Consider the following 15,999-nt stretch of genomic DNA (forward strand, 5'->3'; position numbering starts at 1 on the left):
TCAAATTTATCCCGGGTGTAAGGAGAGATTGCCTCCAGCAGAGGCGTGTTCTTGGTGAACGTGACCTTGTATAGTAAACCTGTGCTGTAAAGTTGGGGATCAAATGGGCATAATCACTTCCTTGTCAGATAAATACTCTGATGTTCCCTTTCCTGCAGACTCAGCAGAGATCCCACTATCGTGTGAATGAGAAAACATTTAGCTCTTCTACAGTGCTACAGCACAGAGGCGAGCTCTGGGCTTCATCCAGCCCAGTACGTCGGGTGCTCTGGGAAGGAGGTGAGGAGGGGAAAAGCAGGAACATGGCAGTTTCATGTTGCCTTATGTTGAGGTGAGCTAGGGTTTGCATCAGTCCTGAGCAAATACCGAACCAACTTCATGCTGCTCTATGTTTTGTCTAGCTGTGTAAGGTCCCCTGAGGGTTGCTGGAGAGCAGTACTTGCCTCATGCTCAGGAGCACACCGTGTCGCCCCGTGCTGACAGCGGGGCGGGCGAGCGGGCTGCGAAGGCTTGTTTGACAGCTCCGCCGTGTTGGAGAGATCTCCGTTATGGCAGGGAGTCCGTGGGGAGCGCGCTGCGCGGCGTGGAGGGGAGCGGGCAGCGCACGCTGGCGTGTCTCCCTGCAGTGTGACCTGCACGGAAGCCACAAGCGTGCAGGAGACGGCCACGACTACTGAAATGCAAAGTGGCCCCTGTCACATCAGGGACATGGAGAGGGCCAGGGGGAGGCTGGGGGGCATGTTTTACCCCCTTGAACCTGCCACCCTTTGACAGTGAGGCAAGCAGCTCCCCAGGGAGCGCTGGTGCTGTCTGCATCCCGTCGGTGGGAACCTGCTTCCCCACACTGCGTTCTCCAAAACTGCCCCGGCTGAGGCTGCCCCTGGCACAGCTTTCCTTCATCACCAGGGACTGCCAGGGCACTGAAACCTCCGCAAGTTGGGGAAGACAGGAGCCCGTCTGCCAGAAACTCCGCATCTGCAGGGCTCCTGTCGCTGGCGTCGCGGGCAATGAGGGAATTAATTCCTGAGCGCTGGGTGCCTGTGGCCCCTTCCACCCCAGCTGCGGGAGGGGAGATGACTGCCGAGCTCTGGCTCTGCACATCGCCAGCGAGCAGCACATTGTGCTACGAGGCGGCCGGTGCATGCGCAACGCGCGGGCTGGTGGAGGTGGGGAGCGAGGACCACATCGCTGCCTCCCGGCTCCGAGCTGCCAGTTGCTGGTTGCCAAGCAGTTATCATTGTTTCTGTGACGATTGCAGAGGCTGTTGCTAATTGAAGAAGCCCCCACAGCATCATTCTCTCTGCTCCTGCTTCTGCTTTTATTTTAGAGGCTCAAGGGGGAAGACAGCTAGACTAGTGCTTTTTTACATTGCATTTTTATTTATTTCTTTTTGTGGGGGTGGGAAATTTCTCAGCTGGTGATTAAGTGATGGACTAGTTACTCATCCTTATCCCTTTAGTCTTTGTGTGTGTGTGTGCGCGCGTGTATGTCTGAACACACACAGACAAGCTGACACACACACACACACAGAGTAAAATCCTGTTTCCCACTGCAGTGGGCACAAATAGGTGAGCATGACTACAGCCAAGGAGCAAAATGCATCAGGGAAACAAGCCCAACAACAAGAACAGGTAATGCTTATTTTCCTCAATTTCAAACAAATACAGATTTGCATTTTATAGCTCTGTGTTTCTTGTATGATTATTATTTTTTTAAAATCATCTTGGTGTGCATTCCTAAAATTGTCAACTGAGTCACCAGTCAGTGGCAGGAGGAAAGTACTGTGTAGCTGGGTTCAAGGTCTGCTTTCTCGGTGTGTGCGGAGGCTGGAGGGGGGGAAGCTGAAATTGTGCTATTTTTAACAGCCTGTACCTCTTGCTGAAGGCTATAGAGGTTTGTTCTGTAACTTGTTCCTTATGTGTGTGTGTGGGGCAGCATGTTGGGATGGAGGCCCCTTCTCGCTGAAGGAAGGGGGTAAAGCTTTTTATCAGCCCCTTTGCAGGTGGATATAAAATTGCAAAAGTGGGTTTCAGCTTCTTACTTTGTCGTGGACTTTCATGGATTATTTTTTTTTTTTGTCTGACATTTTCTTGGAGGGACACTTCAGAGTACAGCGTGTGCTCAGGCTGTGTCTGTGCAAGCACTGATGGAGGGGGGGAGGCAAAAAGCAGCTCTAAGTAGGTATAACTCCCATTGACTTTGGGGAAAATTGCAGTGCTCACACCAGAGCTGAACTTGATTAATTTTCTTTCTCTTGGTAGGTGCTGTTTGTGTTTCTATAGAGGTAGAAAGTTGAGGACTTAATTTTCTCTGCCATGCCTGTATTTTAGAGGGTATTCCTATGTGACTGCACTTATCAGGACAAAATGAAGTCAAAACTTTCCCTGTCAAAAAAGCAGCGAGTGGCAGAAGAAAGGGACATACCTTCAGCTGTAAAGGATAGGCGTAGTTAAGAAGTGGTGGCATAAAGGAGTCTGGTTGCGATCTCTGAGCCCCAGCTGAGGATGGCAAAGGTTCGCTGGCTCCTGGCACACCAGCAGATCAGCAGCTCCATCCTCCTCGCACCAGCTTCCCCTCCCCGTGCCCGGCCCCGTGCCTGGGGGGACCGTGGAGGAGCCCGTACGCTCCAGTTCTTCAATTTTTGTCGTCTCCTTAAGACATTGGAAGTTCACCGCTTTAATCTTTTGTTAGGGCAGCACAGGAAGATAATTTAAACAGATCTCTCAGGGCACAAATTAATTCTTAAAATAGTTCTTCCTGGCTTGATAGGCTGAGAGCCTTGCATGTTATTGCTCTTGGTTTTTTTTTTTTCTTGGTGCTTTATTTTAGGGAACTGGGGAAGGGAAAAGCATGGGAAGGCACTGCAAATAGCATCATATAATCTGCATTTTCTGGGTGGCGTTTTACTAATGGCCAAAACAGGCTCAGGGGTTCAGTTAAAACAAGAAGAAAATAACTTTGATACTGAGGATAAAGAAACTGTGCCTTCATCTATCCTTACATCTGTCAGGCTCCTCTGCTTCTCGGTCCATTGCTTTTGGAATATGCATTTTTGTCACTGTTTGCTGCAGTTTAAAATAGTCTAGCTGTGTTTCTGGGAGGCAGGGCAAGGGTTTATGTAGAAGTGCCTTTTCTGAACAAAAAGAGCTGTGGGGCTGTCCCCTCCTCCTTCTTAGAGCTGTGTACAAGTGTCGCGGTTTTATAAGTCAAGAAGTGTAAGTCGGTTGCCTTTTAGAGAGGAGCAGTGTTTTTGTTTCAGGTAATGTTACCTGCCTAATGCCAGCTTGCTACTGGCATGCCGTGTCTTGGCTACTTCTCTCTTCCCTTATGAAGTATAAAATGCCCAGAATAGGCCTTTAGTATTACAGAGAGTCTTGATTGAATATATTCTATACCTGATTGAGTAGCAATTATACCCATATGGTACGTTTAAATATTCTGAAAGTACATGCTTTCTCAGCTCTGCCCTAGTGTGAGCATGAAATAGAAATATCAGGCATATATAAATATCAATGATCTTGATGAATATTAATATTTGAGCATGTAAGCAACTTTGCTCACTCCCATAATTTTTTTTTTTTTGTTTTCACAATACACATTGGTAAAATGGCTTAGCAGTGGGGTGTCAGATCCAGTCTGTGTCCATTGATTTGAGTGCACTTTTAACACCAAACTCAGATCTAAACTCTTATTTGATTTAAAAGAATTCATAACTGAAGAAAGGCTCTATCCAAATTCTATTTCCAGCTGAAATTCTATTTCCAGGCTAGTGCATATCAAGAATTGCTTAGTTTTTTTCCTTGCTTAAAACTGATCAAGAAACTGAAAATTGTAACTGGGAGAAAATTGAAGGCAAAGTGCTAGTCTGTCTGTAAAGGACTGAGTCTTTTTCAGAAGCAGCTGCGGCTGTCGTAAGAGACTGTGACCGTCCCTTTTCTGTATTCTTTGCTGTGACATCCCTTGGATCCAGGGACAGGCAAGTAACACAGTTGGCTTAAGGCTACGCTGTGTCCTACCACGCTAACCCAAACGGAAGCTGGGCACAAAAAGACACTGCAGGAACGGGGTGGGGAAAGTTTGAAAACATCTGCAGAAGCTTTGCGGGCATAAGTTTAAAAATCTAATTCAGACCCATGTTTCTATATGCAAATGAAAGCATGTTCTGTCTTGCATTTACAAAAATTATAATAATTAGAAAATTATTGGGATGTGGAAATAAGCAATGCACTGCCTTACCTCTGTGAAACCAGGCAATAAACATCCCTTTCTTCCCTTTGTTAATTAAAAATGTTTCTATGCAGTTTCTTTCTGATAAGCAATGCTGCTCACCTCCATGTCGGTTAAACTATTCAGAATTTTAATCATTTATCTCCTTGCTTATCTGTTTCATGATTCTGAACTTCAAGTCTTTTGGGCATCATGTACAGAAAATATTCTGTAAGTGATCCTTAATACTGTTCTCTTACTGTCAAGTTGTGATTGTTTGATCAAGATGTAAGTTGAACGTGGTTGCCTCTGTATGCTTAGGTGATTTTGACGCAGCTATGGTTTCTTGTTCAAATGGTCGGAGTTGATACCGTGCAGAGTACAATGATTACAGCTGGCTTTCTGCTAGACCCAGTACTCAGAAGTCTGTAGAAAAGCCTGCAGACACTAGCAGACTTGGGATCTGGCTCAAGACGACTCGTGAATCTTGTTCACTCTCTTGGGGATTGTTAGCTGCATGTGTGAATATACCATTAAAGCCACTTTTCTATTAAAAAAGGAGAAGAAAATAACAACAGGTCAAGTACTGACTGGGTCAATGTTTGATAATTTACACTGGCTGAAGATTCTTCTGTCTTAACATGTGCCTGTAAATTTGTTACCTTAGTTTAGCCCAATTCTTGTTACTTTTAATGGCATTGGGGAATGCAAATAGCTCTACAGTCATACATAAAAATAACGAGGCTGGGTTTTTATGAAAATGTAGTAATAGGCATAATGTTAAAATGAGACTTTTAAGTATTTGAAAAAATGAGTCAGCATATCAAGGATAACAGGATCACAGATTCTCAAAGAATACCTTTTATAAAACATATTTAAAGGGTTGATTGTTAATTGGATATTTGAACACTCAGAATAAACGATTGTTCCTATTTCTTTTACTGTATAGAGAAGAACCGTCATAGACTTACAGTGAGTGAGATCCTGCTCTGAAATGTGCCCATGTCCTAGACAAGGTTGTTAATGATCGTTTGCATGCAGCTCCATGTAAAAGACCAAAATTTAAGTAAGGAGGCAAAAGAGCTCGAGGGCTGCCTTTTGTTGAAGTGGGCTCCGTGGAGGAGTGGAGTCGGATCAATAGAACAGTTCTGCCTATTAGCTGTCATTAAGGTAATCAATTTTGAATTTACAGAACAGATGGAATTCCAAATAACAGGTGTCTTCAAGTGGAGAGATAACGCATTTAACTTGGAAAACCTAGGCCAGACTTAGGAATAACATGATGGAAGGATTAATATTTCATACTCCTAATGTTCCCTTGCCACTCTGTACTTCACAGAAATAGCCTTAGTATATTGAAGAGTAAGTACAGTTGCAGTATCTAATATACTATGCTGAAACGTGCCTCTGTTTGAGTAAATTTATCCAAATAAGAAAAGAAAAAGTGTACTTTAGGTGCATTATGAAGACTTTTTCCCTAGATAATTATAATCCAGGTAATTCTGGATACCTGTAGCAAGGGATGTCAATCCCCATGTGCCCTGCTGTCTTCCTTCAAGGTCATGACTATCCTCAACCATTGTGAGCTGTTACTTAATTCCCAGAGCAGTTAAACTAAAAAATATGGCTGTGCTTGCATTGCGAAGTAGTGTGGATCCATCCCATGAGGGTGAGACAGATGCTACTGAGGTCCCAAGCACACATTTTGGACAGGGGGTTATTTCAAGCTAGTTCCAGACTGGTGTAAATGGCCATTAACGGTTGAACAACATCTTCTCATTTACCTTCACCCAAAAGCAAGCCGGTTTGTGCACTCTGATGCCACTATCAAATGTGTGTTAAAGCATGGTATATTGGTACAACTGAGAGATTTGGTTAGTCATGCAGTTCTGAATTGAACAAAAATAGCAGATGTGCCCCACATGTCTTTAGCAGGAAAGGGAGACAGTTAAATAAATTTACCTTCATGTGAGCTATGTTCCTATACCTGGAGATATCTTTAAATATTCATTTATGTTTTTTTCTATGGAGTGTGACTTAAAATCATTCTCCATTTGCTGAGCTCAGCTGAGTGCTGTCCAGCAAATTGTCAGCCCTGGGTGCTTTGGTTAGTTCAACATGCTTTGCCTGAAAGACTGCAACAGTCCTGATCCTGTGTGACACAACAGCCTCCTTACATCACATGACCAATACCCGGTACAGCGGGTTCAGGTACATGTTATAAGTTGTGAATTTGATTTGTCAAAATAGGGAAAGGACTTTCCCCTTTTATTTGTCAATACCATCCCTGGTGTGTGCCTGACCACAAAGAGCCGCTACTGAATCCTCTATGTTTTCTTAGCAAGGTTTGAGATTACACATCATAACTTTATGTTCAGGAGCAGACTGAGCCATGAAAATGTTACAAGAAAGCCCTGATTTACAGTGCCATTAGCTGGCACAGTTGGACTCCCCACTGCAGCACCCCAGTGGCATAAAATCCATGCAGAGGAATTGAGGAGCACCTTTGCAGTACCCAGATTCAACAGTGGGCTGAAGAGTGCTTGTCCTGGAGCTGTCGAACAGGTGGGAGTGAGTCTCCCAGGAAATGAGCTAATTTAGCATATTATCTCAGTGACTTGTGATAGCAGAGCTCCTGTGTTCTTGGCTGGAGTTGAAAACTGTCATATCCCAAAGGTAAGTCTCTGCTTGTGAAAAGCCCTCGCTCTTGCTGACTGGCTGCAGTATTCTGGCTCTAATAATTATAGCTGTGCAGAAATCAGGGAGCAAGGTCTGCTTTTGGAAGGCATCTGCCAAAGAGAAGGGAAAGAGGAGAAACCTGACTCTGACTTCCATAGAAGACTAAGGGTTGTGGTTTTTTAGGCTTAGTTAGGAACTGTTTAGTGTTAGTTGTTCAAGTGCATAGTTTTTAGAAAATAAATTTGTTGATATGAGACAATACTCTTTTTTTTCTTTATAACAGCTCTGTAAATGATGTATCTTATTGTAGACCCAACACAGGCTTTCTCCAGGAAGTCATAGGGAACATTTGTGTTTCATTCTGTTAACGGTATCAGATCTATTTCTCAAGAGATTAAATTTTCGTAAGGGTGCTCCTGAGAACACTGTATTCAAGAACATGAAATTGCATCAAACTGGCAGTCTTTTCAAGCTGGTAATTTGCTGTGAGGAATTCAGGCAGTTAAGCAATGGGGAGGGGGAGACAGAGATGGAAAGGAGCATGGTTGGCATAAAACTGAAGTCTCAAAAGGAAAAGACTGTAGGAAAGGTTTTTTGGTGTTCAGTACTGAAATGGAAGCACTTCTGGAAGACCTTAGATATGTCAGGACTGCATTATGGTTGGTGATCTTCTAAGCACACAGCTTCTAAGGGCTGGTACACTTCCATAGGATGCTGCTTGAGATAGTGTATGCTTTACACTCTGGCTATACCTTGACAGGTCAAGTGGGATGTGCTCTGCCACTTGACCTTGGGACAGTGTTGTTTGACTGCTGCTCCCTCCATTCCTGGCTGAGGTACCTTGTGTTGCAGTCTTTCTCATTACGTCTTTCATTTGCTGTTGGATCAAGGCAGAATAATTTGTCTCTGAGGTTGACCAGTTATCTAGGGGTCATGAGACTGTGCTTGAACTCCACAAGAAGAAAATCTTCTTAGATTTTTTTTTTTTTGTTAAGTCTTATCTTAGAGCATCTGATGCCCCATTCCAGCTGTGGTCCATTAGCAGTGCTATGCATTACTACAGTCATTTCATGAACAGTGTTTTTTACCTGCTTTTAGTTCTTATGCCTTTAATACTGCTTCTTTATGATCTTTATCATGCATTAAGTTGTGGTGAATCGTGGTCACTTTGGATGACGTGGGAGAAGGTAGCACTTTTTAAATGATGTAGAGTAATATCCATTATTTACGTAGTTTGTTCTGTATGTTTTGTGTTCAGGTATTTTGTTCTTTTGTCCTTTCTTTTTTCCTTCCTTTCATCCTTTCTTTTGTCCTTCTGTCCTTCCTTCTGTGATTTTTAAGTGGGATTTAAGTAAGTGAAATAGATTCAGAGAAAGGAGAGTGCCAGCAGCAACAGGACAGGAAAGCTGAGAGCACTCCTCCTCCAAAGGGCTGCTGCAGATGTGGAGAAGAACTGACTTCACATGTGAGAGGAGTGCATTGATCAGCTTTGCAAAACCTTCATTAAACAGAAATTCGGAGAGGGTCCTGTATTTGAAATCGATGAAGGTGATCAAGAATGAAAGGGTGAGTTAGTATCAATTTGTAATTTAAGAGCGAAGTTTGAGTGGGATTATCAAGTGGCTTTGCGTGATGGTTCAGTGGCTGGAGCATGGAACTTAGTGCTTCTTGTGCTGCAGCCTTCTGTTGTGGCTTTGAGCAAGTGTTAGACAAAGGTCCTCAGTGCAGTCAGCAACTTCTCTTCTCCTGAGGCAGTCCACCTTAAATTGGAAAAAAGAAAACACCCAACCAAAAAGGGTAAGTACATGAAATATGAGGTTCTGAGATACCATCGTAACTCAGGCTGCACAAGTAAGTACCTGAGATATCAGAGAGATGTACTCCTTGACATTTACAGAATGTAGGGAAGGGGTCATAGGAGAAAACCTGAAAGTTAGAACTCATTCTGAAGACTTAGATATAAATAAGAATTTCAGCAGAAAAAGATCAAGATAAAGGTAAATCCTGGCAGGACTTCAGATAGTTATAAGCGAACTTGCAAATGAGAGAGAGAGAGAGAATGCATAGAATTTTGGGGTTGTATCTGATTCTATGATTTTGGGAACTTGAAGCAATTTTAGAGTTCATGGTAAGACAGAGATACATCTTTCAGCTCTCTGTTGCATAATGCAGAAGGACCTTTTCCGAGAAGGGGTAATTCAGTTTTTTGCAATAGGAATACTGCGGTGTAATTAGGAGCCATAGACATGAAATGGAAAAGTAAATGTGGGGATGACGAGCCAGGGATATGTGTGGTCAAAGGTAAAACCAAAACCTTTCAGAAACGGAAAGCAGATGCTGAAGTTTGGGACCCAGGAGGTTGATGGAGAGCATCTTCCTGAAAGTCAGGATGAGGCTATGAGCCAAGCCCAGTGCCTGGTACTTGTAGAGAGAAAGCCCTGACAATAATTGTGGAAGTTGTGGAGACAGCTCTTAAGCGTAATGGAAATGAGGAGGACGTGGCTACTTCCCACCACCATTGGTGAAAATGCTCCACAGATCAAGGAAAATGAGAGAGAAGAAGATGAGTAAGCTGAAGAGTATCTATTAACTATCTGGAGGAGTTATGGGAATTACAGCAGAAGTATGACTGGATTTGGTGGTGAAAGAAGCTTGTGGAGGAAAAAGAAGCTGCAGGTGGGCAGCTGGTTCATAATGAGGCAGAGGACACATGGCAGCACCCTTTCCCATCCCACAGGAAGGAGCAGTGAGGCAGTGGAAGAAGGAAAATTAGCTATGACCATGTTGTACAAGGTTATGATTAGGGTGATGGTCCTCTATACAGCAGCCAAGTTGTACAGAACAACAATGACACTTGTCATTCCCAGGAACACATTCAGTGGAGGATCTCAGCACGGGATTTGCTGTGCATTCATGTTGTGGCCTTGGGCAGTCTCAGTATCTCCATCCTGTAACACGCTGGTAACTGTTTATGTGCCTTCCTTGAGGGAAGCATTTGCTGGACAACATCTGGCCACGGAGGTGTAGCAGGGACTCTGTTTGGGGATCTTGTCTTCTTAAATAGCCCTGCAGCGCTGGCATTGTGGCTGTGCCTCCAGGCCCAGCGGCCGTGGTGGAAAAGGCTGGTGAAAGGATGGGGCAACCTCCCTGCATCCATACGAGTGAGGAGTACTGTTGGAAAGCATTTCCTTGTCTCTGTGATCGCCTTAAAAAAGCTGAATTACAGGTGATTTTGTGTAGAAGATAGACTAGTTTCGTTACAATTGCCTTGTGCTGGGATGGAGAGAGTTAGTCGATGGGATTCTGGTGAATCGTCAAGGGAGCAGGAGTGTCTAGACATCGTCTCCCTGCTGCTGCCTCAAACTTGGTGTGTACCTTACAGCTCTTTGGTGGACATACACCCTGCCACCATCCCTGTGTGGGAAAGCCTTGTGCCCTCATTGCATCTGCTTTTACAGGTGTGAATACACAAGTCTAAGCTGAGTGGGGAATGAAGCCCTGATTATCTCTCATGGAAAGGAGGATGAGGCAGGCTGAAGCACTTGCATGAGAAGACTTAAGCTGAGCTTACACATGAAATAATCATGCAAAAACCCATTAGAAAGGGGAAGAGGAAGAGTTGGAGTGAAATAGTAAAAACAAGCAAATCTGAAGGCTGAACTTTTGGTTGCTTGGGATTTTTTAACCCTTCAGCTTACATCCTTACCTTTGCCAGTCTGAAAACAAATACCTGTTGCTTTTATTGTTTATAAAAATTAAGAGATAAAAATAAAAGTAAATTTAATATAAAGATTCACAATGCTTTGACTAAAGTAGTTTATATTACTGCTTAACTGCTCCTGAGCTTGAAATTGGAGAGATAATAAGCCTTCATCTGAGGCAATTAGTCTGCAGTTTTTGACTCCATTACCTTCACTTACGTCTGTAGCTGAATAGTTGCATGCAGATATTTAAGGCTTAGTTATAGTATATTATTGTTAAAAGTGAAATTACAACCTAGACATTAATTTATTGTTAATTTAGCTTGTCAGAGATACCATAATAAACATGTAATTGACTGGGGGTGAATGTATACAGTAGCATATTATGTGGAATGCATTTTGGGTCTTTAATTTAGCTTAATCACACACTGTGACCAACCTCTCAACTCTTCTTGTGTAGGGTTTAAAGAGGTCTGATACTTAATCTTAATGTGGTTGTAGGAATTAATGAATGGTACATTAAGTTGTAACCAGCCTTAAGTATGCTGACAGCCTTACACTTTTATCTTTCTATTTCATGGCCAGGAGCAAACAGGTTATTTTCAAATGCATATGCAGCATTTGGGACTACCGGTAGAGGGAAACTCAAAGGTGTGCAGGGAAAACATTGCAACTTAGTCTGTATTAAAATGAGAGAGAAGAGAAACGAAGTCGTGTTTTTTTAGTTCTACAAAATGGTCTATGGCAAAACAGATTATATGGCTTGAAGGATGTAGTAAGCAAAAACTTCAGGCTTTTTATTATTCTGAGATACTGTGGTATTAGATAAAATGGAGGAATTTCTCAAGGTGGTAAGGATAATGAAACTCCTTTTTTTTTTTTTATTTTCTAATTTTCAGATCCTGTAGATGCCTTTGCACTGAGTGTAATAAGCGTTGACTGCTCCTTGTAGCAGGAAATTTGTACCTAAACTTTGTTTCTTCTACTTAAGAAATCTGGCAGTTAATAGTTTAGTAGAATCTAATAATACTGCCAGCCTTCTTTTTTATAATTTTCATGTCCCCATATATTTGATGTAAAAGTTAATTTACAGACATTGCTGAGAACGCTGGTCCATTGAATCTAACGAATATCTTTGTGAGTTTAATCATTGGAGGCTTCAGTTGCATTAAATTGAATTCTTTTCTACGGTCTTTTCCTTGTAAGGTAGAATACATGGGTTTACATGGATTATACTAATGCTTGACTTTGCAGTTGCAAATTATGCTATAGTTAGATGTTTTATTCCAACGCTCCAAGCTAAACCAGCCAGATAAAACAAAGAACAGTTGTGAATGTATGGGACACCAAAATCCAAGGAGAAATTGATTGAAATAGCCCTGAAAAGTACTCACCACATAAGGTTGTCCATCAGTATGTTTGATTAGGAAATGCTTTGACTTTCCTGCTGAGGGCTTTTCCATCCTCTTCTTCAAATAGATATCTCTTGGTAGGACTGGCTGACTTCAGTTATTACTCATCTGCCTGAGAAATGTTACCTTCCTTCCCATAACATCTTTAAGGTTGATAGTAAGTAAATAAATGATGTCTTTATGTGATTTTTTTTCCTTGTTTATGTCCTGGGCTTTCAATGCCCTTCTGGGAGATTAGGAGACTGTGTTGTTATCTAGTAGGTATGTTTTGCTAAAATGTGTTGAGGAACTCAGTGTTGATACTGGGCTGCATGTTGACAGAGTATCCTTGTTAAAACATAAAACTTTAAGGGATTTGGAAAATGCGTGTATCTGAAATATGAACAAGAGGTGTTTGGAGCAAGTGGTCAAATTGAGAATAAATCTATTGAGTTCATTAAGCCTTGAGCTGGCCCCTGTATTATCTTTCACTGGTCTGAAAACCATTATGTAGAAAACTGAGGCTTTAAATCTACAAGAGCAATAAACTTGTAACTAACAGTTTTATTCCAGCTGGCCTGTTTGGTTTTCATGTGGCTTTCACGAAAGAAAAAGCTGAATACTGTCAGTGGCTTTTCTCTATACAGTTCTGTCATGATGGGGAGAAATGCTTCTTTCAGAAGTCAGAATTCTCTTAGGTTCTCTGATGTGTGAATTCTGATGGAGCTGTGTCTGAGAATGGACTTCAGGACCACAGTATAATCAGGCCACGTTTACATGCTGGAGTAAGGCTGCAGAACTGGTCTCCTCATAATTTCTTTTGGAAGATTTATTTTAGCACCCGTTGGCTTTCATCTCTTGCTTATGAGGAAATGCTGTTCATGGGGTATTTTTCTGACCTTGAGGTGTGAAGTGACTAGAATGCACTTGGGGACCAAGTAGGTCTGCTGCCAAACCTCCATGCTAGATGGTGTTCTTCCTATAAATTCCTGTAGGTTCCTATAAATTCCTGTAAGTTCTTATAAATTTTAGAACTTCTCCAGTCAGTTATAATGCTCTTAGCGTGCAGGTGGGTCAGTATATAAATTGTCACCCTATATGTCATGCCAGAAGGGAGCAATGTTTTTTCGCTCTTCAGCATCCTGTGTGAATTCAAGAAAGAATACAGTGATCGATAGCACACAGCCACTGTCACAGGCTAAGCCCAGATTTTAAGTCTCCAGTGTTCACCCTGCTGTAAATTAGAGCTATTTGAAACTATGATGCATAGGGTGTTTTTCTTCTGCAAAATCCAGTTCATCTATGCAGGGATAATCCCACTAAACTGTCTAACTTAGAATATTTTGGGGACATCTTTCAAATCTCCGTGGTGTACATGTTTGCACCATAAACCTAATTTTACTTAAGAATTTATGTGCATCCACATTAAAATGGAAAACCAAAAAAGACTGAAATCAAGATTTGATGGGATGGAGAGTCACCAAACAAAAATTTCTCATTGTTCTAAAAACTGTTTTCTGCTGCCAATGTATGCTATAAGCTTCTGGTTTTATTTTTGAGGGCTTAAAATATCTGAAAACTGAAACTTCTTGTCCCACTTTGTGATACAACTGGAGAAAATTACACCCAATATCTCAAATTGTGGGATCAGAAAGCTCTTCTCCTTGCTCTAGGAAAGAAAAGAGGGCTTGGCTGGTTGCTACATTCTGGAAATACTGTTTTATGTCCACAAAGATATGAAGAAATTGAGCTCAACAGGCCATGTAAAATACACATGAGAAATAACGTTATGTACTTGAGGCTAAAAATATAAGCCTAAATGAATACTATTGGGATGCTTGGTGCTTATGCGACTTCTAGTCCTCTCACTGAAAGTAGAGCTTATTTCTCTTTGCTTTTGTTTCCCAAATAGGTTCTTTGTCATCTTTTCCTTGACCTCTGTAAAGAAGTTTGAGCTAGAATTAATTCTTTCTTCAGCTTAGTTGCTGCAGCACAATCTACTGTAATACACAAGCGGTGTGTAATCCCTCAGAGAAGAATAGATATGCTAGAGGTGTGGGGAAGCAGTTAATGATAAATTATAACGAAGCTACACAAGTGTGCTCTCTTTCTTGGGGGAGTCACTGTGTAGGGGGACAGTGATGTACATTATTCAAACCATGTTCCATATCATGTTTCACTCTGTTCTATCCAAGCTCTTATGGTTTTGGTCATAAATACCTATGGGTTGCCAGAAACACAGCCTCCCATACCCACAGAACCTATGTTTTGTCTTTCCTTGGCCCATTTCTTGAGCAAATGCTTTGTGTCAAAAAGAAACTGTTTCTGTGAGGAAAGACTAATTAACTTGTTACAAGCTATTTACCAAATACTGTTTGTACTTTTACATGTGGTTGGCTGCTTGTCAGGTGTAATGCATAACTTTTATTTATTTTTATTGCTGAAACTTCTGAAAAAACAAGAAATGGCAGTTGCTCTAAGGAGACTGAGTTTAGGTGACACTCAGATGTTTATACTTCATTACTTTTCATTGTCTTGACAGTTTCCATAGAGTTTCTTTCCATCATATAAGCCTTCAATTACCAAATGAAGATTAGTCGATGGCCCCAAGCCAAAAAAATGTTGAACAGCATTTTTTATATTATTCATCAACGTACATAATGCAACTAACTCAAGAATAGATCAACTTCAGTTAAGGGATTCTTCAAGACTGGTTGTGTTGGCAGTGTGCAGAAACGAAGACCTAAATATGTCTGAAAAATATGTGGCATTGACTTGTCTGTCTGTGCTAATTGTCTTAGTAAATGTTAACTATCACATTTTCCTTTTGCTTTCATATCCTGGGAGGGAGGAGAGGATGCACAAAAAACGTGTGTTAAGCCAGACTATTGGCTTAAGCAAACAGACCAATAAAATCATTGAGGTCTGCTTTGTGAAATTCCAGTGAGCAAGAGAAGGCTAAGAGCTTTCTTTGAAAGAAAGAAAAGGGAGAGAGAAAGAAAGAGAGAGAAAATCCACCTGTGACTTGTGCCTGCAGGAATTATGGTTTTAAGGGAAGAAAGATTTTTGCAGAAGTAGCTGCTCCTGCTGCCAGTCTCTCTGATTCCCTCCTCCCTGCCTGGGAGGTTTATGAAGGGGCTGGGAGTCGGGAGGCGGCCGCTTCCCGCTGCCTGGCTGCGGCATTCGTCCTCCCGGTGCCTCGGTTGCAGCGCGTTCTGACACCGCAGCAGAGGCAGATGGCTGAGGGTGGCACTCAAGGCTCCCATCCATTTTTAGTAGCAGATTTCAGTGCCTGCTAGCCATTTACTCTTTCTATCAGTTGGGCAATGCTTCAAACTTTGGTCACATATTCAGTTTTTAAAAAGCTGGGGGAGCTCCTGATTTTTTATTTATTTTTTAGAACATTTGGGACAAATATCCTCCAGAGTTTTGCCTCAGTAATGCCACTGAAATATGCGGTCCTCTTTGCTGTGAAAGGCACTCTGCATGCATGAAACACAGCTATAACTACTGAACAAGCTGCAGAGTCTTGTTTAGATAGCTGGGATTTGGCAGGAGTTGACCAGTTAACATGAAAAGCCAGGAAGAAAATCAAATAGCTGTGGGAGATGTTGAAAGTAACAGATGAGAAGAGGTTGCTCGTAGAATTTTGATTCTACACAATAAATTATTGCTGGCAAATTGAATGGCTGCCTGCTTTTCCGTGATATTAGGGAGCTGGAAATAATGCATATTTTGGCCACGCAATCATCTACTGTCTTTTATTGACAGGCAAGTAAAACCCGAATTGAGAAAGAGACTAATTAATAATTTCTTTATGTAGCATTCACCAGCATGATACAGTTCTGACATTTGAGTCCTAGTGTGCAGTGCTCACTTAAATTAAGTCTGGGTTGTTGGTTTTTTTTTTTGCTGTAAGACCCAGGGGAAAAAACACATGAAAATACTTGGGGGTGTTTTAGGGGAGCCTAACAGAGTTACATGCTCAAGTCCAACTGAAAATGACAGTCTGAAATGTTTTA

The 15,999-nt window shown here is 41.9% G+C and overlaps 1 protein-coding gene across 4 annotated transcripts in view; it reads left to right on the forward strand.

Moving 5' to 3' along the window:
* Positions 1–15,999, forward strand: part of DPP6 (dipeptidyl peptidase like 6) — a 578,451-nt gene that overhangs the window by 308,247 nt on the left and 254,205 nt on the right. The window contains exon 1 of one of the 4 annotated variants that reach the window (XM_075082348.1): positions 1,193–1,631. The exons of the other annotated variants lie outside the window; for them this stretch is intronic. Within the exon in view, the coding sequence (XP_074938449.1) occupies positions 1,575–1,631 (57 nt within the window). The 5' untranslated portion in view covers positions 1,193–1,574. Of the gene's footprint in view, positions 1–1,192; positions 1,632–15,999 lie in introns of those variants that run through there. 4 annotated transcript variants of the gene reach the window in all.

The sequence above is a fragment of the Phalacrocorax aristotelis genome, chromosome 2 (genome assembly GCF_949628215.1).
Source record: "Phalacrocorax aristotelis chromosome 2, bGulAri2.1, whole genome shotgun sequence".
NCBI classification, from domain to species: Eukaryota; Metazoa; Chordata; class Aves; order Suliformes; family Phalacrocoracidae; genus Phalacrocorax; species Phalacrocorax aristotelis.